Consider the following 24,274-nt stretch of genomic DNA (forward strand, 5'->3'; position numbering starts at 1 on the left):
GAGCTCACAGAAATAAAAAATGAACAAAATAGAATGTTAAATAATTAAACCAAAGACGGTCAATTAGTTGTTTAAAAATCAAAAACTAACAGACAGTTAATCGCTCAGCACTTCTATTTACAGATGATGTTAAACAGCTCCTAACTGGCCCAGCTCGTTTAATATTTAACGGATCAAGCAGGGTGAATCTATCAGCTGTGGACTGGAGTCTTTTCTGGCTCAGTTTAATCTTTGATGGCTGTGCATCTGGTGATAAATCTTTCATCAGATCGCTCTTCTCTACTCTAACAAGAAGAGCCAGTAGACTCTATCGTAATTACAGTCATATATAAAACCTCAGCTATCCTCAGATCTCCTCAGCTCTCTATTCTCTAAGTTCATCTCTCTATTTCAATTCAAAGGGCTTTATTGGCACTCACTCTAAAGAGGGAGGCTCGCTCAGCTGGTGCTAGCACATCAAATACACAGCTGGAACGCCGATTAAGGTGTTTACATGTGCTAACAGGACGGGTAGCCTATTCTCTCTCTCGCTCTCGCTCTCTCTCTCTCTGTCTATATATATGATGCTATGGATGTCAACTATGCACATGCTATATTTTTTGTTCTGTCATGCCAGTTGACCCTCTAAATAGCACAAGTGCTGTCCTCGAAACTGTACTATCTCCACCCCCACCCTCCTTCTCTCTCTCAAAAAATGTTTTATTTTGGCCAGTGAACAGAGATCTTTCTGTGTGCCTAACAATGGGGGTGTCCATCTTGTACTTCTATCAGCATAGCTAAAGGTTGTGAGCTTAAATTCTTATTTACAATGACGGCCTACCCCGGACGACACTGGGCCAATTGTGCGCCGCCCTATGGGACTCCCAATCACAGCCTGATTGTGATACAGCCTGGAATTGAACCAGGGTCTGTAGTGATGTCTCTAGCGCTGAGATGCAGTGCCTTAGAACGCTGCGCCACTCGGGAGCCCTTCATACTGCCTCTGGGAAAAGAAATGCTCTTCAAGTTTTACTCATATAAAAATGCGTAACACTGTAATGAAAATATGAATGCAATAGACAACCATACATACGGCCTATTAGTGAAAATGGCAAACTGACTTCCAGAAAACGGGAAATAAGAAACAAATCCAAATAAACCTTATATTCTAGAAGCTTTTTGAAAGGATAGAAGAAAAATAGAAGACCTAAAAAAAAAACGATCAGCATCTTAATTACATTACTAGACATTACTTCTATCTCCCGAGTGGCGCAGTGGTCTAAGGCACTGCATCGCAGTGCTAGCTGTGCCACTAGAGATCCTGGTTCGAATCCAGGCTCTGTCGTAGCCGGCCGTGACCGGGAGACCCATAGGGCGGCGCACAATTGGCCCAGCGTCGTCCAGGGTAGGGGAGGGAATGGCCGGCAGGGATGTAGCTCAGTTGGTAGAGCATGGCGTTTGCAATGCCAGGGTTGTGGGTTCGATTCCCACGGGGGGCCAGTATGAAAAATAAAAAAATAATGTATGCACTCACTAACTGTAAGTCGCTCTGGATAAGAGCGTCTGCTAAATGACTAAAATGTAAATGTAGAGCATCTAACTGTTTCTTTAAGAAAAAGGTGTCCTGCAAGGCTCTATTCTGATGCCACTCGGTTTTCAGGAACATGTCCTCTATTTACTAGTGCTGAGCGATTAGTGCTTTTTGAGGTTGGTCCGGTTAAAAAATAATCACGGTTTTCGATTTCGGTTTCTATAATTTTTCTAAACATTAAATGCACTATGTGGGTTGAACGCTGTAACAAAACAGAATAAAACAATTAATAAAAGTCCCATGCTAGTAGTGACTCTTCTTGTGGCTCTTCTTGTGATCTATTTCACTTGCTTTAGCAATGTAAACATGTTTCCCATGCCAATAAAGCCCTTTGAATTGAGATAGAGATGAACTTAGAGAATAGAGAGCTGAGGAGATCTGAGGAGATCTGAGGATAGCTGAGGTTTTATATATGACTGTAATTACGATAGAGTCTACTGGCTCTTCTTGTTAGAGTAGAGAAGAGAGATCTGATGAAAGATTTATCACCAGATGCACAGCCATCAAAGATTAAACTGAGCCAGAAAAGACTCCAGTCCACAGCTGATAGATTCACCCTGCTTGATCCGTTAAATATTAAACGAGCTGGGCCAGTTAGGAGCTGTTTAACATCATCTGTAAATAGAAGTGCTGAGCGATTAACTGTCTGTTAGTTTTTGATTTTTAAACAACTAATTGACCGTCTTTGGTTTAATTATTTAACATTCTATTTTGTTAGTTTATTTTTTCTTCTGTGAGCTCAATGTGCACATTGCACAGTTTCTCTCGAGATAAATCAGATCCAGCTTCAACTGTGCGATGTAGTTGGGAGTTGTAGTTTCCAACAGGCCAATATTCTACATAATTTAGCGCATAAAATGTGGTAATTAACTACAATGACCATAATCCATTGCACATCTACTTGTCCGGTCTGTTTTTATTATACGCGTGCTACGGAAGAGACAGAAGAATGCGTGATTGTGAGGTGATACAGAGAGCAGCTGTTGCTTAGCGAGGTATCTCTACCTGAAAATGTATCTCTAGAGAAACTGTGCAATGTGCACATTGAGCTCACAGAAAAAAAAACTAACAAAATAGAATGTTAAGTAATTAAACCAAAGACGGTCAATTAGTTGTTTAAAAATCTAATTTTGTGGGCAGTGTGCACATAGCCTGTCTTCTCTTGAGCCAGGTCTATAGCAAGGCTATGCTCACTGAGTCTGTACATAGTCAAAGCTTTCCTTAATTTTGGGTCAGTCACAGTGGTCATGTATTCTGCCACTGTGTGCTCTCTGTTTAGGTCCAAATAGCATTCTAGTTTGCTCAGTTTTTTTGTTAATTCTTTCCAATATGTAAAGTAATTATCTTTTTGTTTTCTCATGATTTGGTTTAGTCTAATTGTGTTGCTGTCCTGGGGCTCTGTGGGGTCTGTTTGTGTTTGTGAACAGAGCCCCAGGACCAGCTTGCTTAGGGGACTCTTCTCCAGGTTCATCTCTCTGTAGGTGATGGCTTTGTTAGGGATGGTTTGGGAATTGCTTCCTTTTAGGTGGTTGTAGAATTTAACGGCTGTTTTCTGGATTTTGAAAAAATTAGCGGGAATCGGCCTAATTCTGCTCTGCATGCATTATTTGGTGTTTAATGTTGTACACAGAGGATATTTTTGCAGAATTCTGCATGCAGAGTCTCAATTTGGTGTTTGTCCCATTTTGTGAATTATTGATTGGTGAGCAGACCCAAGACCTCACAACCATAAAGGGCAATAGGTTCTATAACTGATTCAAGTATTTTTCCTTTTGATGGCATAGAAGGCCCTTCTTGCCTTGTCTCTCAGATAGTTCACAGCTTTGTGGAAGTTACCTGTGGCGCTGATGTTTAGGCCGAGGTATGTATAGTTTTTTGTGTACTCTAGGGCAACGTTGTCTAGATGTAATTTGTATTTGTGGTCCTGGCAACTGGACCTTTTTTGGAACACCATTATTTTTGTCTTACTGAGATTTACTGTCAGGGCCCAGGTCTGACAGAATCTTTGCAGAAGATGTAGGTGCTCCTGTAGGCCCTCCTTGCTTGGTTGGGGACAGAAGCATCAGATCATCAGCAAAAATACATTTGACTGCAGATTCTAGTAGGGTGAGGCCGGGTGCTGCAGACTGTTCTAGCGCCCTTGTCAATTCGTTGATATATATGTTGAAGAGGGTGGGGCTTAAACTGCATCCCTGTCTCACCCCACAGCCCTGTGGAAAGACATTTGTGTTTTCTTTGGCCAATTTTAACCGCACTCTTGTTGTTTGTGGACATGGATTTTATAATGTTGTATGTTTTTCCCCCAACACGCTCTCTCTTTCTCTTTCTCTATCCTTCTCAACCTAATTTCTCTGGCTCTCTCTCTCTCTCTCTCTCTCTCTCTCTCTCTCTCTCTCTCTCTCTCTCTCTCTCTCTCTCTCTCTATCTATCTATCTATCTATCTATCTATCTATCTATCTATCTATCTATCTATCTATCTATCTATCTATCTATCTATCTATCTATCTATCTAATCTATCTATCTAATCTATCTATCTAATCTATCTAATCTATCTAATCTATCTAATCTATCCCTGAAGCGCCACTCTTAGAATTCAGCACCAAGGCTATTAGTTTTAGTGGTGAGAACATTTGAAAAGAGACTTGGAGTTGTGAGAGGCTGCAATATTAACCTCTCATGAATAAAAAGAGAGGTTATGTGAAGGTCTCGTCCTCGTACTTCACTCATGGTGCTAATCAAACCCTGTTGCCATATAGTGGTGCAGCGGTCTAAGGCACTGCATCGCAGTGCTAGCTGTGCCACTAGAGATCTTGGTTTGAATCCAGGCTCTGTCGTAGCTGGCCGTGACCGGGAGATCCATGGGGCGGCGCACAATTGTTCCAGGGTAGGGGAGGGAATGCCTGGCAGGGATGTAGCTCAGTTTGTAGAGCATGGTGTTTGCAACGCTAGGGTTATGGGTTCGATTCCCACGGGGGGCCAGTATGAAAAATAAAAAATAATGTATGCACTCACTAACTGTAAGTCGCTCTGGATAAGAGCGTCTGCTAAATGACTATAATTGTAAATATAGCTCAACATTAGAACTTCAGTCCATTGTTAAGCTATAAGAGAGGTATAAGCTTTTACAATAGATATCATTTTATTTGCCTATTTTGGTCTGTGCCTGCCTGTGCAGTCAATATGCAGAAGCAGTAGCACATTGAGTTCTGCCCCAGTGGGAAGAAGTGGTTAGTAGCTAGTGTTCTGCCCCAGTGGGAAGAAGTGGTTAATAGCTAGTGTTCTGCCCCAGTGGGAAGAAGTGGTTAGTAGCTAGTGTTCTGCCCCAGTTTGAAGAAGTGGTTGTGTCTAGTATTCTGCCCCAGTGGGAAGAAGTGGTTAGTAGCTAGTGTTCTGCCCCATTGGGAATAAGTGGTTAGTAGCTAGTGTTCTGCCCCAGTGGGAAGAAGTGGATAGTAGCTAGTGTTCTGCCCCAGTGGGAAGAAGTGGTTAGTAGGGAGTGTCTGCCCAGTGGGAAGAAGTGGTTAGTAGCTAGTGTTCTGCCCCAGTGGGAAGAAGTGGTTAGTGGCTAGTATTCTGCCCCGGTGGGAAGAAGTGGTTAGTAGGTAGTGTTCTGATCCAGTAGGAAGAATTGGTTAGTAGGTAGTGTCTGCCCAGTGGGAATAAGTGGTTAGTAGCTAGTGTTCTGCCCCAGTGGGAAGAAGTGGTTAGTAGCTAGTGTTCTGCCCCAGTGGGAAGAAGTGGTTAGTAGCTAGTGTTCTGCCCCAGTGGGAAGAAGTGGTTAGTAGCTAGTGTTCTGCCCCCAGTGGGAAGAAGTGGTTAGTAGCTAGTGTTCTGCCCCAGTGGGAAGAAGTGGTTAGTAGCTAGTGTTCTGCCCCAGTGGGAAGAAGTGGTTAGTAGCTAGTGTTCTGCCCCAGTGGGAAGAAGTGGTTAGTAGCTAGTGTTCTGCCCCAGTGGGAAGAAGTGGTTAGTAGCTAGTGTTCTGCCCCAGTGGGAAGAAGTGGTTAGTAGCTAGTGTTCTGCCCCAGTGGGAAGAAGTGGTTAGTAGCTAGTGTTCTGCCCCAGTGGGAAGAAGTGGTTAGTAGCTAGTGTTCTGCCCCAGTGGGAAGAAGTGGTTAGTAGCTAGTGTTCTGCCCCAGTGGGAAGAAGTGGTTAGTAGCTAGTGTTCTGCCCCAGTGGGAAGAAGTGGTTAGTAGCTAGTGTTCTGCCCCAGTGGGAAGAAGTGGTTAGTAGCTAGTGTTCTGCCCCAGTGGGAAGAAGTGGTTGTGGCTAGTGTTCTGCCCCAGTGGGAAGAAGTGGTTGTGGCTAGTGTTCTGCCCCAGTGGGAAGAAGTGGTTAGTAGCTAGTGTTCTGCCCCAGTGGGAAGAAGTGGTTAGTAGCTAGTGTTCTGCCCCAGTGGGAAGAAGTGGTTAGTAGCTAGTGTTCTGCCCCAGTGGGAAGAAGTGGTTAGTAGCTAGTGTTCTGCCCCAGTGGGAAGAAGTGGTTAGTAGCTAGTGTTCTGCCCCAGTGGGAAGAAGTGGTTAGTAGCTAGTGTTCTGCCCCAGTGGGAAGAAGTGGTTAGTAGCTAGTGTTCTATCCCAGTGGGAAGACGTGGTTGTGGCTAGTATTCTGCCCCGGTGGGAAGAAGTGGTTAGTAGCTAGTGTTCTGCCCCAGTGGGAAGAAGTGGTTAGTAGCTAGTGTTCTGCCCCAGTGGGAAGAAGTGGTTAGTAGCTAGTGTTCTGCCCCAGTGGGAAGAAGTGGTTAGTAGCTAGTATTCTGCCCCAGTGGGAAGAAGTGGTTAGTAGCTAGTGTTCTGCCCCAGTGGGAAGAAGTGGTTAGTAGCTAGTGTTCTGCCCCAGTGGGAAGAAGTGGTTAGTAGCTAGTATTCTGCCCCAGTGGGAAGAAGTGGTTAGTAGCTAGTGTTCTGCCCCAGTGGGAAGAAGTGGTTAGTAGCTAGTGTTCTGCCCCAGTGGGAAGAAGTGGTTAGTAGCTAGTGTTCTGCCCCAGTGGGAAGAAGTGGTTAGTAGCTAGTATTCTGCCCCAGTGGGAAGAAGTGGTTAGTAGCTAGTGTTCTGCCCCAGTGGGAAGAAGTGGTTAGTAGCTAGTGTTCTGCCCCAGTGGGAAGAAGTGGTTAGTAGCTAGTGTTCTGCCCCAGTGGGAAGAAGTGGTTAGTAGGGAGTGTCTGCCCAGTGGGAAGAAGTGGTTAGTAGCTAGTGTTCTGCCCCAGTGGGAAGAAGTGGTTAGTCGCTAATGTTCTGCGCCAGTGGGAAGAAGTGGTTAGTAGCTAGTGTTCTGCCCCAGTGGGAAGAAGTGGTTAGTAGCTAGTGTTCTGCCCCAGTGGAAGAAGTGGTTAGTATCTAGTGTTCTGCCCCAGTGGGAAGAAGTGGTTAGTAGCTAGTGTTCTGCCCCAGTGGGAAGAAGTGGTTAGTAGCTAGTGTTCTGCCCCAGTGGGAAGAAGTGGTTGGTAGCTAGTGTTCTGCCCCAGTGGGAAGAAGTGGTTAGTAGCTAGTGTTCTGCCCCAGTGGGAAGAAGTGGTTAGTAGCTAGTGTTCTGCCCCAGTGGGAAGAAGTGGTTAGTAGCTAGTGTTCTGCCCCAGTGGGAAGAAGTGGTTAGTAGCTAGTGTTCTGCCCCAGTGGGAAGAAGTGGTTAGTAGCTAGTGTTCTGCCCCAGTGGGAAGAAGTGGTTAGTAGCTAGTGTTCTGCCCCAGTGGGAAGAAGTGGTTAGTAGCTAGTGTTCTGCCCCAGTGGGAAGAAGTGGTTAGTAGCTAGTGTTCTGCCCCAGTGGGAAGAAGTGGTTAGTAGCTAGTGTTCTGCCCCAGTGGGAAGAAGTGGTTAGTAGCTAGTGTTCTGCCCCAGTGGGAAGAAGTGGTTAGTAGCTAGTGTTCTGCCCCAGTGGGAAGAAGTGGTTAGTAGCTAGTGTTCTGCCCCAGTGGGAAGAAGTGGTTAGTAGCTAGTGTTCTGCCCCAGTGGGAAGAAGTGGTTAGTAGCTAGTGTTCTGCCCCAGTGGGAAGAAGTGGTTAGTAGCTAGTGTTCTGCCCCAGTGGGAAGAAGTGGTTAGTAGCTAGTGTTCTGCCCCAGTGGGAAGAAGTGGTTAGTAGCTAGTGTTCTGCCCCAGTGGGAAGAAGTGGTTAGTAGCTAGTGTTCTGCCCCAGTGGGAAGAAGTGGTTAGTAGCTAGTGTTCTGCCCCAGTGGGAAGAAGTGGTTAGTAGCTAGTGTTCTGCCCCAGTGGGAAGAAGTGGTTAGTAGCTAGTGTTCTGCCCCAGTGGGAAGAAGTGGTTAGTAGCTAGTGTTCTGCCCCAGTGGGAAGAAGTGGTTAGTAGCTAGTGTTCTGCCCCAGTGGGAAGAAGTGGTTAGTAGCTAGTGTTCTGCCCCAGTGGGAAGAAGTGGTTAGTAGCTAGTGTTCTGCCCCAGTGGGAAGAAGTGGTTAGTAGCTAGTGTTCTGCCCCAGTGGGAAGAAGTGGTTAGTAGCTAGTGTTCTGCCCCAGTGGGAAGAAGTGGTTAGTAGCTAGTGTTCTGCCCCAGTGGGAAGAAGTGGTTAGTAGCTAGTATTCTGCCCCAGTGGGAAGAAGTGGTTAGTAGCTAGTGTTCTGCCCCAGTGGGAAGAAGTGGTTAGTAGCTAGTGTTCTGCCCCAGTGGGAAGAAGTGGTTAGTAGCTAGTGTTCTGCCCCAGTGGGAAGAAGTGGTTAGTAGCTAGTGTTCTGCCCCAGTGGGAAGAAGTGGTTAGTAGCTAGTGTTCTGCCCCAGTGGGAAGAAGTGGTTAGTAGCTAGTATTCTGCCCCAGTGGGAAGAAGTGGTTAGTAGCTAGTGTTCTGCCCCAGTGGGAAGAAGTGGTTAGTAGCTAGTGTTCTGCCCCAGTGGGAAGAAGTGGTTAGTAGCTAGTGTTCTGCCCCAGTGGGAAGAAGTGGTTAGTAGCTAGTGTTCTGCCCCAGTGGGAAGAAGTGGTTAGTAGCTAGTGTTCTGCCCCAGTGGGAAGAAGTGGTTAGTAGCTAGTGTTCTGCCCCAGTGGGAAGAAGTGGTTAGTAGCTAGTGTTCTGCCCCAGTGGGAAGAAGTGGTTAGTAGCTAGTGTTCTGCCCCAGTGGGAAGAAGTGGTTAGTAGCTAGTGTTCTGCCCCAGTGGGAAGAAGTGGTTAGTGGCTAGTGTTCTGCCCCAGTGGGAAGAAGTGGTTAGTAGCTAGTGTTCTGCCCCAGTGGGAAGAAGTGGTTAGTAGCTAGTGTTCTGCCCCAGTGGGAAGAAGTGGTTAGTAGCTAGTGTTCTGCCCCAGTGGGAAGAAGTGGTTAGTAGCTAGTGTTCTGCCCCAGTGGGAAGAAGTGGTTAGTAGCTAGTGTTCTGCCCCAGTGGGAAGAAGTGGTTAGTAGCTAGTGTTCTGCCCCAGTGGGAAGAAGTGGTTAGTAGCTAGTGTTCTGCCCCAGTGGGAAGAAGTGGTTAGTAGCTAGTATTCTGCCCCAGTGGGAAGAAGTGGTTAGTAGCTAGTGTTCTGCCCCAGTGGGAAGAAGTGGTTAGTAGCTAGTGTTCTGCCCCAGTGGGAAGAAGTGGTTAGTAGCTAGTGTTCTGCTCCAGTGGGAAGAAGTGGTTAGTAGCTAGTGTTCTGCCCCAGTGGGAAGAAGTGGTTGTGGCTAGTGTTCTGCCCCAGTGAGAAGAAGTGATTAGTAGCTAGTGTTCTGCCCCAGTGGGAATAATTGGTTGGTAGCTAGTGTTCTGCCCCAGTGGGAAGAAGTGGTTAGTAGCTAGTATTCTGCCCCAGTGGGAAGAAGTGGTTAGTAGCTAGTGTTCTGCCCCAGTGGAAGAAATGGTTAGTAGCTAGTGTTCTGCCCCAGTGGGAATAAGTGGTTAGGAGCTAGTGTTCTGCCCCAGTGGGAATAAGTGGTTGTGGCTAGTGTTCTGATCCAGTGGGAAGAAGTGGTTAGTAGCTAGTATTCTGCCCCAGTGGGAAGAAGTGGTTAGTAGCTAGTGTTCTGCCCCAGTGGGAAGAAGTGGTTAGTAGCTAGTGTTCTGCCCCAGTGGGAAGAAGTGGATAGTAGCTAGTGTTCTGCCCCAATGGGAAGAAGTGGTTAGAAGTTGGTATTCTGCCCCAGTGGGAAGAAGTGGTTAGTAGCTAGTATTCTGCCCCAGTGGGAAGAAGTGGTTAGTAGCTAGTGTTCTGCCCCAGTGGGAAGAAGTGGTTAGTAGCTAGTGTTCTGCCCCAGTGGGAAGAAGTGGTTAGTAGCTAGTGTTCTGCGCCAGTGGGAAGAAGTGGTTGTGGCTAGTGTTCTGCCCCAGTGAGAAGAAGTGATTAGTAGCTAGTGTTCTGCCCCAGTGGGAATAATTTGTTGGTAGCTAGTGTTCTGACCCAGTGGGAAGAAGTGGTTAGTAGCTAGTATTCTGCCCCAGTGGGAAGAAGTGGTTAGTAGCTAGTGTTCTGCCCCAGTGGAAGAAGTGGTTAGTAGCTAGTGTTCTGCCCCAGTGGGAAGAAGTGGTTAGTAGCTAGTGTTCTGCCCCAGTGGGAAGAAGTGGTTGTGGCTAGTGTTCTGACCCAGTGGGAAGAAGTGGTTAGTAGCTAGTATTCTGCCCCAGTGGGAAGAATTGGTTAGTAGCTAGTTTTCTGCCCCAGTGGGAAGAAGTGGTTAGTAGCTAGTGTTCTGCCCCAGTGGGAAGAAGTGGTTAGTAGCTAGTGTTCTGCCCCAGTGGGAAGAAGTGGTTGTGGCTAGTGTTCTGCCCCAGTGGGAAGAAGTGATTAGTAGCTAGTGTTCTTCCCCAGTGGGAATAATTGGTTAGTAGCTAGTGTTCTGCCCCAGTGGGAAGAAGTGGTTAGTAGCTAGTATTCTGCCCCAGTGGGAAGAAGTGGTTAGTAGCTAGTGTTCTGACCCAGTGGGAAGAAGTGGTTAGTAGCTAGTGTTCTGCCCCAGTGGGAAGAAGTGGATAGTAGCTAGTGTTCTGCCCCAGTAGTAGCTGGTGTTCTGCCCCAGTGGGAAGAAGTGGTTAGTAGCTAGTGTTCTGCCCCAGTGGGAAGAAGTGTTTAGTAGCTAGTGTTCTGCCCCAGTGGGGAGAAGTGGTTAGTAGCTAGTGTTCTCACCCAGTGGGAAGAAGTGGATAGTAGCTAGTGTTCTGCCCCAGTGGGAAGAAGTGGTTAGTAGCTAGTGTTCTCAACCAGTGGGAAGAAGTGCATAGTAGCTAGTGTTCTGCCGCAGTAGTAGCTAGTGTTCTGCCCCAGTGGGAAGAAGTGGTTAGTAGCTAGTATTCTGGCCCAGTGGGAAGAAGTGGTTAGTAGCTAGTGTTCTGCCCCAGTGGGAAGAAGTGGTTAGTAGCTAGTGTTCTGCCCCAGTTGGAAGAAGTTGTTAGTAGCTAGTATTCTGCCCCAGTGGGAAGAAGTGGTTAGTAGCTAGTGTTCTGCCCCAGTGGGAAGAAGTGGTTAGTAGCTAGTGTTCTGCCCCAGTGGGAAGAAGTGGTTGTGGCTAGTGTTCTGCCCCAGTGGGAAGAAGTGGTTAGTAGCTAGTGTTCTGCCCCAGTGGGAAGAAGTGTTTGTGGCTAGTGTTCTGCCCCAGTGGGAAGAAGTGGTTGTGGCTAGTGTTCTGCCCCAGTGGGAAGAAGTGATTAGTAGCTAGTGTTCTGCCCCAGTGGGAATAATTGGTTAGTAGCTAGTGTTCTGCCCCAGTGGGAAGAAGTGGTTAGTAGCTAGTATTCTGCCCCAGTGGGAAGAAGTGGTTAGTAGCTAGTGTTCTGACCCAGTGGGAAGAAGTGGTTAGTAGCTAGTGTTCTGCCCCAGTGAGAAGAAGTGGTTAGTAGCTAGTGTTCTGCCCCAGTTAGCTAGTGTTCTGCCCCAGTGGGAAGAAGTGGTTAGTAGCTAGTGTTCTGCCCCAGTGGGAAGAAGTGTTTAGTAGCTAGTGTTCTGCCCCAGTGGGGAGAAGTGGTTAGTAGCTAGTGTTCTCACCCAGTGGGAAGAAGTGGATAGTAGCTTGTGTTCTGCCCCAGTGGGAAGAAGTGGTTAGTAGCTAGTGTTCTCACCCAGTGGGAAGAAGTGCATAGTAGCTAGTGTTCTGCCGCAGTAGTAGCTAGTGTTCTGCCCCAGTGGGAAGAAGTGGTTAGTAGCTAGTATTCTGGCCCAGTGGGAAGAAGTGGTTAGTAGCTAGTGTTCTGCCCCAGTGGGAAGAAGTGGTTAGTAGCTAGTGTTCTGCCCCAGTGGGAAGAAGTTGTTAGTAGCTAGTATTCTGCCCCAGTGGGAAGAAGTGGTTAGTAGCTAGTATTCTGCCCCAGTGGGAAGAAGTGGTTAGTAGCTAGTGTTCTGCCCCAGTGGGAAGAAGTGGTTAGTAGCTAGTGGTCTGCCCCAGTGGGAAGAAGTGGTTAGTAGCTAGTGTTCTGCCCCAGTGGGAAGAAGTGTTTGTGGCTAGTGTTCTGCCCCAGTGGGAAGAAGTGGTTAGTAGCTAGTATTCTGCCCCAGTGGGAAGAAGTGGTTAGTAGCTAGTGTTCTTCTGCCCCAGTGGGAAGAAGTGATTAGTAGCTAGTATTCTGCCCCAGTGGGAAGAAGTGAATAGTAGCTAGTGTTTTGCCCCAGTTGGAAGAAGTGGTTGGTAGCTAGTATTCTGCCCCAGTGGGAAGAAGTGGTTGTGGCTACTGTTCTGCCCCAGTGGGAAGAAGTGGCTACTAGCTAGTGTTCTGCCCCAGTGGGAAGAATTGGTTGTGGCTAGTATTCTGCCCCAGTGGGAAGAAGTGGTTAGTAGCTAGTGTTCTGCCCCAGTGGGAAGAAGTGGTTAGTAGCTAGTGTTCTGCCCCAGTGGGAAGAAGTGGTTGTGGCTAGTGTTCTGCCCCAGTGGGAAGAAGTGGTTAGTAATTAGTATTCTGCCCCAGTGGGAAGAAGTGGATAGTAGCTAGTGTTCTGCCCCAGTGGGAAGAAGTGGTTAGTAGCTAGTGTTCTAACCCAGTGGGAAGAAGTGGTTAGTAGCTAGTGTTCTGCCCCAGTGGGAAGAAGTGGTTAGTAGCTAGTGTTGTGCCCCAGTGTGAAGAAGTGGTTAGTAGCTAGTATTCTGCCCCAGTGGGAAGAAGTGGTTAGTAGCTAGTGTTCTGCCCCAGTGGGAAGAAGTGGTTAGTAGCTAGTGTTTTGCCCCAGTGGGAAGAAGTGGTTAGTAGCTAGTGTTCTGCCCCAGTGGGAAGACGTGGTTAGTAGCTAGTGTTCTGCCCCAGTGGGAAGAAGTGGTTGTGGCTAGTGTTCTGCCACAGTGGGAAGAAGTGGTTAGTAGCTAGTATTCTGCCCCAGTTGGAAGAAGTGGATAGTAGCTAGTGTTCTGCCCCAGTGGGAAGAAGTGGTTAGTAGCTAGTGTTCTGCCCCAGTGAGAAGAAGTGGTTAGTAGCTAGTGTTCTGCCCCAGTTGGAAGAAGTTGTTAGTAGCTAGTGTTCTGCCCCAGTGGGAAGAAGTGGTTAGTAGCTAGTGTTCTGCCCCAGTGGGAAGAAGTGGTTAGTAGCTAGTGTTCTGCCCCAGTGGGAAGAAGTGGTTAGTAGCTAGTGTTCTGCCCCAGTGGGAAGAAGTGGTTAGTAGCTAGTGTTCTGCCCCAGTGGGAAGAAGTGGTTAGTAGCTAGTGTTCTGCCCCAGTGGGAAGAAGTGGTTAGTAGCTAGTGTTCTGCCCCAGTGGGAAGAAGTGGTTAGTAGCTAGTGTTCTGCCCCAGTGGGAAGAAGTGGTTAGGAGCTAGTGTTCTGCCCCAGTGGGACGAAGTGGTTAGTAGCTTGTGTTCTGCCCCAGTGGGAAGAAGTGGTTGTGGCTAGTGTTCTGCCCCAGTGGGAAGAAGTGGTTAGTATCTAGTATTCTGCCCCAGTGGGAAGAAGTGGATAGTAGCTAGTGTTCTACCCCAGTGGGAAGAAGTGGTTAGTAGCTAGTGTTCTGCCCCAGTGGGAAGAAGTGGTTAGTAGCTAGTGTTCTGCCCCAGTGGGAAGAAGTGGTTAGTAGCTAGTGTTCTGCCCCAGTGGGAAGAAGTGGTTAGTAGCTAGTGTTCTGCCCCAGTGGGAAGAAGTGGTTAGGAGCTAGGGTTCTGCCCCAGTGGGAAGAAGTTGTTAGTAGCTTGTGTTCTGCCCCATTGGGAAGAAGTGGTTTTGGCTAGTGTTCTGCCCCAGTGGGAAGAAGTGGTTAGTAGCTAGTATTCTGCCCCAGTGGGAAGAAGTGGGTAGTAGCTAGTGTTCTGCCCCAGTGGGAAGAAGTGGATAGTAGCTAGTGTTCTGCCCCAGTGGGAAGAAGTGGTTAGTAGCTAGTGTTCTAACCCAGTGGGAAGAAGTGGTTAGTAGCTAGTGTTCTGCCCCAGTGGGAAGAAGTGGTTAGTAGCTAGTGTTGTGCCCCAGTGTGAAGAAGTGGTTAGTAGCTAGTATTCTGCCCCAGTGGGAAGAAGTGGTTAGTAGCTAGTGTTCTGCCCCAGTGGGAAGAAGTGGTTAGTAGCTAGTGTTCTGCCCCAGTGGGAAGAAGTGGTTAGTAGCTAGTGTTTTGCCCCAGTGGGAAGACGTGGTTAGTAGCAAGTGTTCTGCCCCAGTGGGAAGAAGTGGTTGTGGCTAGTGTTCTGCCCCAGTGGGAAGAAGTGGTTAGTAGCTAGTATTCTGCCCCAGTTGGAAGAAGTGGATAGTAGCTAGTGTTCTGCCCCAGTGGGAAGAAGTGGTTAGTAGCTAGTGTTCTGCCCCAGTGAGAAGAAGTGGTTAGTAGCTAGTGTTCTGCCCCAGTTGGAAGAAGTTGTTAGTAGCTAGTGTTCTGCCCCAGTGGGAAGAAGTGGTTAGTAGCTAGTGCTCTACCCCAGTGGGAAGAAGTGGTTAGTAGCTAGTGTTCTGCCCCAGTGGGAAGAAGTGGTTAGTAGCTAGTGTTCTGCCCCAGTGGGAAGAAGTGGTTAGTAGCTAGTGTTCTGCCCCAGTGGGAAGAAGTGGTTAGTAGCTAGTGTTCTGCCCCAGTGGGAAGAAGTGGTTAGTAGCTAGTGTTCTGCCCCAGTGGGAAGAAGTGGTTAGTAGCTAGTGTTCTGCCCCAGTGGGAAGAAGTGGTTAGGAGCTAGTGTTCTGCCCCAGTGGGAAGAAGTGGTTAGTAGCTTGTGTTCTGCCCCAGTGGGAAGAAGTGGTTGTGGCTAGTGTTCTGCCCCAGTGGGAAGAAGTGGTTAGTAGCTAGTATTCTGCCCCAGTGGGAAGAAGTGGATAGTAGCTAGTGTTCTACCCCCAGTGGGAAGAAGTGGTTAGTAGCTAGTGTTCTGCCCCAGTGGGAAGAAGTGGTTAGTAGCTAGTGTTCTGCCCCAGTGGGAAGAAGTGGTTAGTAGCTAGTGTTCTGCCCCAGTGGGAAGAAGTGGTTGTGGCTAGTGTTCTGCCCCGGTGGGAAGAAGTGGTTAGTAGCTAGTATTCTGCCCCAGTTGGAAGAAGTGGATAGTAGCTAGTGTTCTGCCCCAGTGGGAAGAAGTGGTTAGTAGCTAGTGTTCTGCCCCAGTGAGAAGAAGTGGTTAGTAGCTAGTGTTCTGCCCCAGTTGGAAGAAGTTGTTAGTAGCTAGTGTTCTGCCCCAGTGGGAAGAAGTGGTTAGTAGCTAGTGTTCTACCCCAGTGGGAAGAAGTGGTTAGTAGCTAGTGTTCTGCCCCAGTGGGAAGAAGTGGTTAGTGGCTAGTGTTCTGCCCCAGTGGGAAGAAGTGGTTAGTAGCTAGTGTTCTGCCCCAGTGGGAAGAAGTGGTTAGGAGCTAGTGTTCTGCCCCAGTGGGAAGAAGTGGTTAGTAGCTTGTGTTCTGCCCCAGTGGGAAGAAGTGGTTGTGGCTAGTGTTCTGCCCCAGTGGGAAGAAGTGGTTAGTAGCTAGTATTCTGCCCCAGTGGGAAGAAGTGGATAGTAGCTAGTGTTCTACCCCAGTGGGAAGAAGTGGTTAGTAGCTAGTGTTCTGCCCCAGTGGGAAGAAGTGGTTAGTAGCTAGTGTTCTGCCCCAGTGGGAAGAAGTGGTTAGTAGCTAGTGTTCTGCCCCAGTGGGAAGAAGTTGTTAGTAGCTAGTGTTCTGCCCCAGTGGGAAGAAGTGGTTAGGAGCTAGTGTTCTGCCCCAGTGGGAAGAAGTTGTTAGTAGCTTGTGTTCTGCCCCATTGGGAAGAAGTGGTTTTGGCTAGTGTTCTGCCCCAGTGGGAAGAAGTGGTTAGTAGCTAGTATTCTGCCCCAGTGGGAAGAAGTGGGTAGTAGCTAGTGTTCTGCCCCAGTGGGAAGAAGTGGTTAGTAGCTAGTGTTCTGCCCCAGTGGGAAGAAGTGGTTAGTAGCTAGTTTTGTGCCCCAGTGGGAAGAAGTGGTTAGTAGCTAGTGTTCTGCCCCAGTGGGAAGAAGTCGTTAGTAGCTAGTGTTCTGCCCCAGTGGGAAGAAGTGGTTAGTAGCTAGTGTTCTGCCCCAGTGGGAAGAAGTGGTTAGTAGCTTGTGTTGTGCCCCAGTGGGAAGAAGTGGTTAGTAGCTAGTGTTCTGCCCCAGTGGGAAGAAGTGGTTAGTAGCTAGTGTTCTGCCCCAGTGGGAAGAAGTGGTTTGTAGCTAGTGTTCTGCCCCAGTGGGAAGAAGTGGTTAGTAGCTAGTGTTCTGCCCCAGTGGGAAGAAGTGGTTGTGGTTAGTACCAGTAAGTCTACAGAGTGCTGACGAATTGAATATGGGGAGTGTGGATATGATTTAATGTGATATGGGGAGTGTTGATATGATTTTATGTGATATGGGGAGTGTTGATATGATTTATTGTGATATGGGGAGTGTTGATATGATTTATTGTGACATGGGGAGTGTTGATGTGATTCAATGTGATATTTGATATGGGGAGGGTTGATATGATTTAATCTGATATGTGATATGGGAAGGGTTGATATGATTCAATGTGATATGTGATATGGGGAGGGTTGATATGATTTAATGTGATATGTGATATGGGGAGGGTTGATATGATTGAATGTGATATGTGATATGGGGAGGGTTGATATTATTTAATGTGATATGTGATATGTGATATGGGGAGGGTTGATATGATTTAATGTGATATGGGTAGGGTTAATATGATTTAATTTGATATGGGGAGGGGTGATATGATTTAATGTGATATGGGTAGGGTTGATATGATTTAATGTGATATGGGGAGGGTTGATATGATTTAATGTGATATGGGTATGGTTGATATGATTTAATGTGATATGGGGATGGTTGATATGATTTAATGTGATATGGGTAGGGTTTAAATGTTTTAATGTGATATGGGGAGGGTTGATATGATTTAATGTGATATGGGGAGGTTTGATATGATTTAATGTGATATGGGTAGGGTTGATATGATTTAATGTGATATGGGGAGGTTTGATATGATTTAATATGATATGGGGAGGTTTGATATGATTTAATGTGATATGTGATATGGGAAGGGTTGATATGATTCAATGTGATATGTGATATGGGGAGGGTTGATATGATTTAATGTGATACGTGATATGGGGAGGGTTGATATGATTGAATGTGATATGTGATATGGGGAGGGTTGATATTATTTAATGTGATATGTGATATGGGGAGGATTGATATGATTTAATGTGATATGGGGAGGTTTGATATGATTTAATATGATATGGGGAGGATTGATATGATTTAATGTGATATGGGGAGGGTTGATATGATTTAATATAATATGGGGAGGTTTGATATGATTTAATGTAATATGGGGAGGGTTGATATGATTTAATGTGATATGGGGAGGGTTGATATGATTTAATGTGATATGGGGAGGTTTGATATGATTTAATGTGATATGGGGAGGTTTGATATGATTTACTATGATATGGGGAGGGGTGATATGATTTAATGTGATATGGGGAGGGTTGATATGATTTAATGTAATATGGGGAGGGTTGATATGATTTAATGTGATATGGGGAGGTTTGATATGTGGATATGAAACAATAGGAAGTGTGTTGTCTTTAGTGTGTTTATGTTGGCTCCAGGCCACACTGAGAGGAGGGCTCACCTGGGTAGGTGCAGCAGAGACGGAGAGACAGAGCTATGCACAGCAAAGCGGAGCTAGTGTGTGTGTGTGTTTGTGTGTGTGTGTGTGTTTCCGTGTGTGTGTGTGTGTGTATGTGTGTGGGTGAATACGACATGCACCATTTAACGTCTATGGCCTTTCTGTGCTAATCAACACACACACATACACATGTTTACACCTTTAAGGCATCTGTATACAATGATGTGGGTGTGACCAGCATTAAATCCTCCATTTCCTCTCCCATCTCTCTGCTGAACCAAAATAAAGACTTCCATTATGAGTATCTATTCTCCTGTCCTCTAGTCTAACACCTCCAACCCTGATCCCTCTGTTTTATCCTTATCTTGATCTCTCTCCTTTATCTCTCCTACCTGGCTGGCACAATCTCCTTTACTTTTTTAACCAGGAAGCCCTGCTGTTGTTTGTCTGTAGATTGGTATCACAACATCTCAGACTGGCCCAAGGTGTCTAACACTGCCAGCCAACCATGGCACTATCTTCTCTCTCTCTCTCTCTCTCTCTCTCTCTCTCTCTCTCTCTCTCTCTCTCTCTCTCTCTCTCTCTCTCTCTCTCTCTCTCTCAATTCAATTCAATTCAATTTAAGGGCTTTATTGGCATGGGAAACGTGTGTTAACATTGCCAAAGCAAGTGAAGTAGATAGTAAACAAAAGTGAAATAAACAATAAATATTAACAGTAAACATTACACTCAGAAGTTTCAAAAGAATAAAGACATTTCAAATGTCATATTATGTATATATACAGTGTTGTAACAATGTGCAAATAGTTAAAGTACAAATGGGAAAATAAATAAACATAAATATGGGTTGTATTTACAATGGTGTTTGTTCTTCACTGGTTGCCCTTTTCTTGTGGCAACAGGTCACAAATCTTGCAGCTGTGATGGCACACTGTGGTTTTTCACCCAGTAGATAAGGGAGTTTATCAAAATTGGGTTTGTTTTCGAATTCTTTGTGGATCGCTGTAATCTGAGGGAAATATGTGTCTCTAATATGGTCATACATTTGGCAGGAGGTTAGGAAGTGCAGCTCAGTTTCCACCTCATTTTGTGGGCAGTGTGCACATAGCCTGTCTTCTCTTGAGAGCCAGGTCTGCCTACGGTGGCCTTTCTCAATAGCAAGGCTATGCTCACTGAGTCTGTACATAGTCAAAGCTTTCCTTAAGTTTTGGTCAGTCACAGTGGTCAAGTATTCTGCCACTGTGTACTCTCTGTTTAGGGCCAAATAGCATTCTAGTTTGCTCTGTTTTTTTGTTTGTTCTTTCCAATGTGTCAAGTAATTCTCTTTTTGTTTTCTCATGATTTGGTTGGGTCTAGTTGTGTTGTTGTTGTTGTTGTCCTGGGGCTCTGTGGGGTCTGTTTGTGTTTGTGAACAGAGCCCCAGGACAAGCTTACTTAGGGACTCTTCTCCAAGTTCATCTCTCTGTAGGTGATGGCTTTGTTATGGAAGGTTTGGGAATCGCTTCCTTTTAAGTGGTTATAGAATTTAACGGCTCTTTTCTGGATTTTGATAATTAGCGGGTATTGGCCTAATTCTGCTCTGCATGCATTATTTGGTGTTTTACGTTGTACACGGAGGATGTTTTTGCAGAATTCTGCATGCAGAGTCTCAATTTGGTGTTTGTCCCATTTTGTGAATTCTTGGTTGGTGAGCGGACCCCAGACCTCAGAACCATAAAGGGCAATGGGTTCTATAACTGATTCAAGTATTTTTAGCCAGATCCTAATTGGTATGTCAAATTTTATGTTCCTTTTGATGGCATAGAAGGCCCTTCTTGCCTTGTCTCTCAGATCGTTCACAGCTTTGTGGAAGTTACCTGTGGCGCTGATGTTTAGGCCGAGGTATGTATAGTTTTTGTGTGCTCTAGGGCAACGGTGTCTAGATGGAATTTGTATTTGTGGTCCTGGCAACTGGACCTTTTTTGGAACACCATTATTTTTGTCTTACTGAGATTTACTGTCAGGGCCCAGGTCTGACAGAATCTGTGCAGAAGATCTAGGTGCTGCTGTAGGCCCACCTTGGTTGGTGACAGAAGCACCAGATCGTCAGCAAACAGAAGACATTTGACTTCAGATTCTAGTAGGGTGAGGCCGGGTGCTGCAGACTGTTCTAGTGCCCTCGCCAATTCGTTGATATATATGTTGAAGAGGGTGGGGCTTAAACTGCATCCCTGTCCCACCCCACGGCCCTGTGGAAAGAAATGTGTGTGTCTCTCTCTCTCTCTCTCTCTCTCTCTCTCTCTCTCTCTCTCTCTCTCTCTCTCTCTCCCCCACCATCCATCCACAGCATGAGAGCCAGTGGAGTGTCTCTCAGTGCCGGGTGTGTGTGTGTTCTGGGTGTAGTGTATGTAGCTCTTTGGGTGACCACCATGATAGGGGTGATAGTGGTGACAGTGGTGATAGTAGTGACAGTGGGGATAGTGGTGATAGAGGTGGTGGGGTAATAGTGGTGATAGTAGTGATAGTGGTGATAGTAGTGACAGTGGTGATAGGGGTGATAGTGATGTTAGTGGGGATAGTGGTGATAGGGAGGATAGTGGGGATAGTGGTGATAGTGTGACAGTGGTGATAGTGGGGATAGGGGTGAGAGTGGTGATAGTAGTGATAGTGGTGATAGAGGTGAAAGGGGTAATAGTGGTGATATTAGTAATAGTGGTGATAGGGGTGATAGTGGTGACAGTGGTGATAGGGGTGATAGTGGTGATAGTAGTGATAGTGGTGATAGTAGTGACAATGGTGATAGTGGTGACAGTGGTGACAGTGGTGATAGTGGTGATAGAGAGGATGGGGTAATAGTGGTGATAGTAGTGACAGTGGTGATAGGGGTGATAGTGGTGATAGTAGTGATAGTGGGGATAGTGGTAACAGTGGTGATAGGGGTGATAGTAGTGATAGGAGTGATAGTGGTGATAGGGGTGAGCAGATATGAAAAACACTTTTTTTTTAGCTGGAGGTGATGTAGTCCTCACTAGACTCAGGTCTGAAGTCAGTGTAGTGTTTTTAACACTAATCTGTATCATCAATCCAATATCATGAATATACAGTGTAAACAGGAGTGGCCCTAAAATTGAACCTTGAGGGACCCCTTTTGTAAGCTGCTGTGTGTGACCTTTGCCCTCTCTGTTCCCAGAATGCAAAAGTGATTGCCAACGCTGTGCGGCGGACCTCCAAATGGGCGTGGGCAGTGTGTGTCTGTGGTGTAAGATGGCCAGGACCCTGCTGCTAGGAGACCACTGTGTCACCCGCTGTCCCCTAGGCAACTACCCCTGGCACGGAGCCTGCAAGAGTACGTTCTGTTATATACACACACCCACACACACACACACACACACACACACACACACACACACACACACACACACACACACACACACACACACACTGGGTAGGGAGGAAGGAAGGGAGGGGGGAGAGAGAGAGGGAGGGCGTTAGGGAGAGAGAGAGAGGGAGAGGGGGGAGGGAGGGAGAGAGAGAGAGGGGGAGAGAGGGGGAGGGAGAAAGAGAGAGAGAGAGACAGCAACACAATTAGACCCATCCAAATCATGAGAAAACAAAAAGAGAATTACTTGACACATTGGAAAGAATTAACAAAAAAAACAGAGCAAACTAGAATACTATTTTGCCCTAAAGAGAGAGTACACAATGGCAGAATACCTGACCACTGTGACTGACCCAAACTTAAGGAAAGCTTTGACTATGTACAGACTCAGTGAGCGTAGCCTTGCATTGTTCTGTAAATCTCTCAGAAATCCCAAAATTATACAGATGTGTCTACATGGTTAATAGAGACTGGTCTTTAGAAAGAGCTGAAACGTCAACAATAAACAGTCTTAACTATATCAGATGGCGATCCCATCTTCTTGTTTCTACATGGTTTAATCATTACATTTCATTCCAGTCATTGCTTAGTTTATGTTACATTCCTGTTTATTTCTCCCAGGATGCCATGCTTCCTGTGAGGGCTGCAGTGGGGAAGGACCTCTGTCCTGTACTTCCTGTCCCACCCCCAACGTTCTGTTGACCTCAGGGCTGTGTGCCCCAACCTGCCCCCTGGGTTACTATGCCGAAGGAGACAGACGCTGCAGAGGTAAAAAAAAAAAAGTGCTTCTTCCTCCACCCAGTTTTTACAGAACTGTAGACTACATTTACCAGGATATCATTGTTTATTGCCACAGTGTCTGCTGGGATTCTGATATACTGTATCTTTCAGCCTGTGACAGCCAGTGCCTGTCCTGTGAGATGGGAGGAGTGTGTACGTTGTGCCGTGACCCGGACAAGGTTCTGCTGTTCGGGGAGTGCCAGTATGACAGCTGTGCCCATCAGTACTACCTCAACACCACCACCCGCACCTGCAGAGGTACAGTAGGCCTGACAGTAACCCTAACCTCAACCCCAGCCCATAGAGACAAAACACCACCACCCGCACCTGCAGAGGTACAGTAGGCCTGACAGTAACCCTAACCTCAACCCCAGCCCATATAGACAAAACAGTACCACCCGCGCCTGCAGAGGTACAGTAGGCCTGACAGTAACCCTAACCTCAACCCCAGCCCATAGAGACAAAACAGTACCACCCGCACCTGCAGAGGTACAGTAGGCCTGACAGTAACCCTAACCTCAACCCCAGCCCATAGAGACAAAACAGTACCACCCGCACCTGCAGAGGTACAGTAGGCCTGACAGTAACCCTAACCTCAACCCCAGCCCATAGAGACAAAACAGTACCACCCGCACCTGCAGAGGTACAGTAGGCCTGACAGTAACCCTAACCTCAACCCCAGCCCATAGAGACAAAACAGTACCACCCGCACCTGCAGAGGTACAGTAGGCCTGACAGTAACCCTAACCTCAACCCCAGCCCATAGAGACAAAACAGTACCACCCGCGCCTGCAGAGGTACAGTAGGCCTGACAGTAACCCTAACCTCAACCCCAGCCCATAGAGACAAAACAGTACCACCCGCGCCTGCAGAGGTACAGTAGGCCTGACAGTAACCCTAACCTCAACCCCAGCCCATAGAGACAAAACAGTACCACCCGCGCCTGCAGAAGTATAGTAGGCGTACTGAACATCATATGGCAGAAGGGTTTTGCTTCACAGAAATGTATTTTTTTTCTCAATCTGTCATTTCTAATCTTCAAGGTATTAAAAAGCTCTAGATAGACTATGTCTCGTTTGGTGGCACAAAGCAGAAATCCTCACCCAAATTCAGACAGCAACAGCAAAAAACAACAACAACAAGAGCAACAACAACATCAAAAACAACAACAACAACAACAACAACAACAACAGCAGTGTTTTAGGAGGATATGACTGCTGTTTGCTAACAGGCCTCAACAGCTCCTTTATCTGTGGTGAAACAACTTAATCAGGTTTTTGTCAGGCAAAAGCAGCTCCGCCCCCTCAGGTATAAAACCACTTCACACTCTGCTGACAGGGTTAGGGCTAAGATTAGTGCTAGAGGGAGGGGTTTATTTCATACCGTACAGAGAGCCCTGAAGAGGTGTGTGTGTGTTTTGTGTGTGTGTGTGCATATGCATGTGTGTGTGTGTGTTTGTGTGTGCTTATGCGTATGTGTGCTTATGCGTGTGTGTGCATATGCGTGTGTGTGCGTGTGTGTGCATATGCGTGCGTGTGTGTGTGTGTGTGCATATGCGTGCGTGTGTGTGTGTGTGTGCTTATGCGTGTGTGTGTGTGTGTGTGTGTGTGTGTGTGCTTATGCGTGTGTGTGTGTGTGTGTGTGTGTGTGTGTGTGCTTATGCGTGTGTGTGTGTGTGTGTGTGTGTGTGTGTGTGTGCTTATGCGTGTGTGTGTGTGTGTGTGTGTGCTTATGCGTGTGTGTGTGTGTGTGTGTGTGTGTGTGTGTGTGCTTATGCGTGTGTGTGTGTGTGTGTGTGTGTGTGTGTGTGTGTGTGTGTGTGTGTGTGTGTGTGTGTGTGTGAGTGGAGGCTGGCTATTATCTCAGCAGGTGTTTCAACACAGCAGCCAGTCAGTCAATAGAGCCAACGCTGTTCATCCCCCCAGCTAGCTACACACACACACACACACACACACACACACACACACACACACACACACACACACTGCGCCGCCGCTTGCTACCTGGAAAATCCCCTGAACCCTGGGTGAACCTGGCGAGGCCAGTTGTTATTGTTGTTATTGTTGTCGCTCTGCCGGTCTGCCTGAGCAGGTAATGGGAGTATGAGGTGAGAGAGAGAGAGAGAGAGAGAGAGAGAGAGAGAGAGAGCCCCAGGACAACAACAACACAATTAGACCCAACCAAATCATTAGAAAACAAAAAGAGAATTACTTGACACATTGGAAAGAACAAACAAATAAACAGAGCAAACTAGAATGCTATTTGGCCCTAAACAGAGAGTACACAGTGGCAGAATACCTGACCACTGTGACTGACCCAAACTTAAGGAAAGCTTTGAATATGTACAGACTCAGTGAGCATAGCCTTGCTATTGAGAAAGGCCGCCGTAGGCAGACCTGGCTCTCAAGAGAAGACAGGCTATGTGCACACTGCCCACAAAATGAGGTGGAAACTGAGCTGCACTTCCTAACCTCCTGCCAAATGTATGACCATATTAGAGACACATATTTCCCTCAGATTACAGCGATCCACAAAGAATTTGAAAACAAACCCAATTTTGATAAACTCCCTTATCTATTGGGTGAAAAACCACAGTGTGCCATCACAGCTGCAAGATTTGTGACCTGTTGCCACAAGAAAAGGGCAACCAGTGAAGAACAAACACCATTGTA

The 24,274-nt window shown here is 46.8% G+C and overlaps 1 protein-coding gene across 1 annotated transcript in view; it reads left to right on the top strand.

Moving 5' to 3' along the window:
- Window positions 1-24,274, top strand: part of fras1 (Fraser extracellular matrix complex subunit 1) — a 339,766-nt gene that overhangs the window by 200,556 nt on the left and 114,936 nt on the right. Inside the window, exons 20-22 of the mRNA XM_045226860.1 lie at window positions 20,634-20,789; window positions 21,444-21,590; window positions 21,714-21,860. Of these exons, the coding sequence (XP_045082795.1) occupies window positions 20,634-20,789; window positions 21,444-21,590; window positions 21,714-21,860 (450 nt within the window). The remainder of the gene's footprint in view (window positions 1-20,633; window positions 20,790-21,443; window positions 21,591-21,713; window positions 21,861-24,274) is intronic.

This window comes from Coregonus clupeaformis, chromosome 18 (genome assembly GCF_020615455.1).
Source record: "Coregonus clupeaformis isolate EN_2021a chromosome 18, ASM2061545v1, whole genome shotgun sequence".
Taxonomy (NCBI): Eukaryota; Metazoa; Chordata; class Actinopteri; order Salmoniformes; family Salmonidae; genus Coregonus; species Coregonus clupeaformis.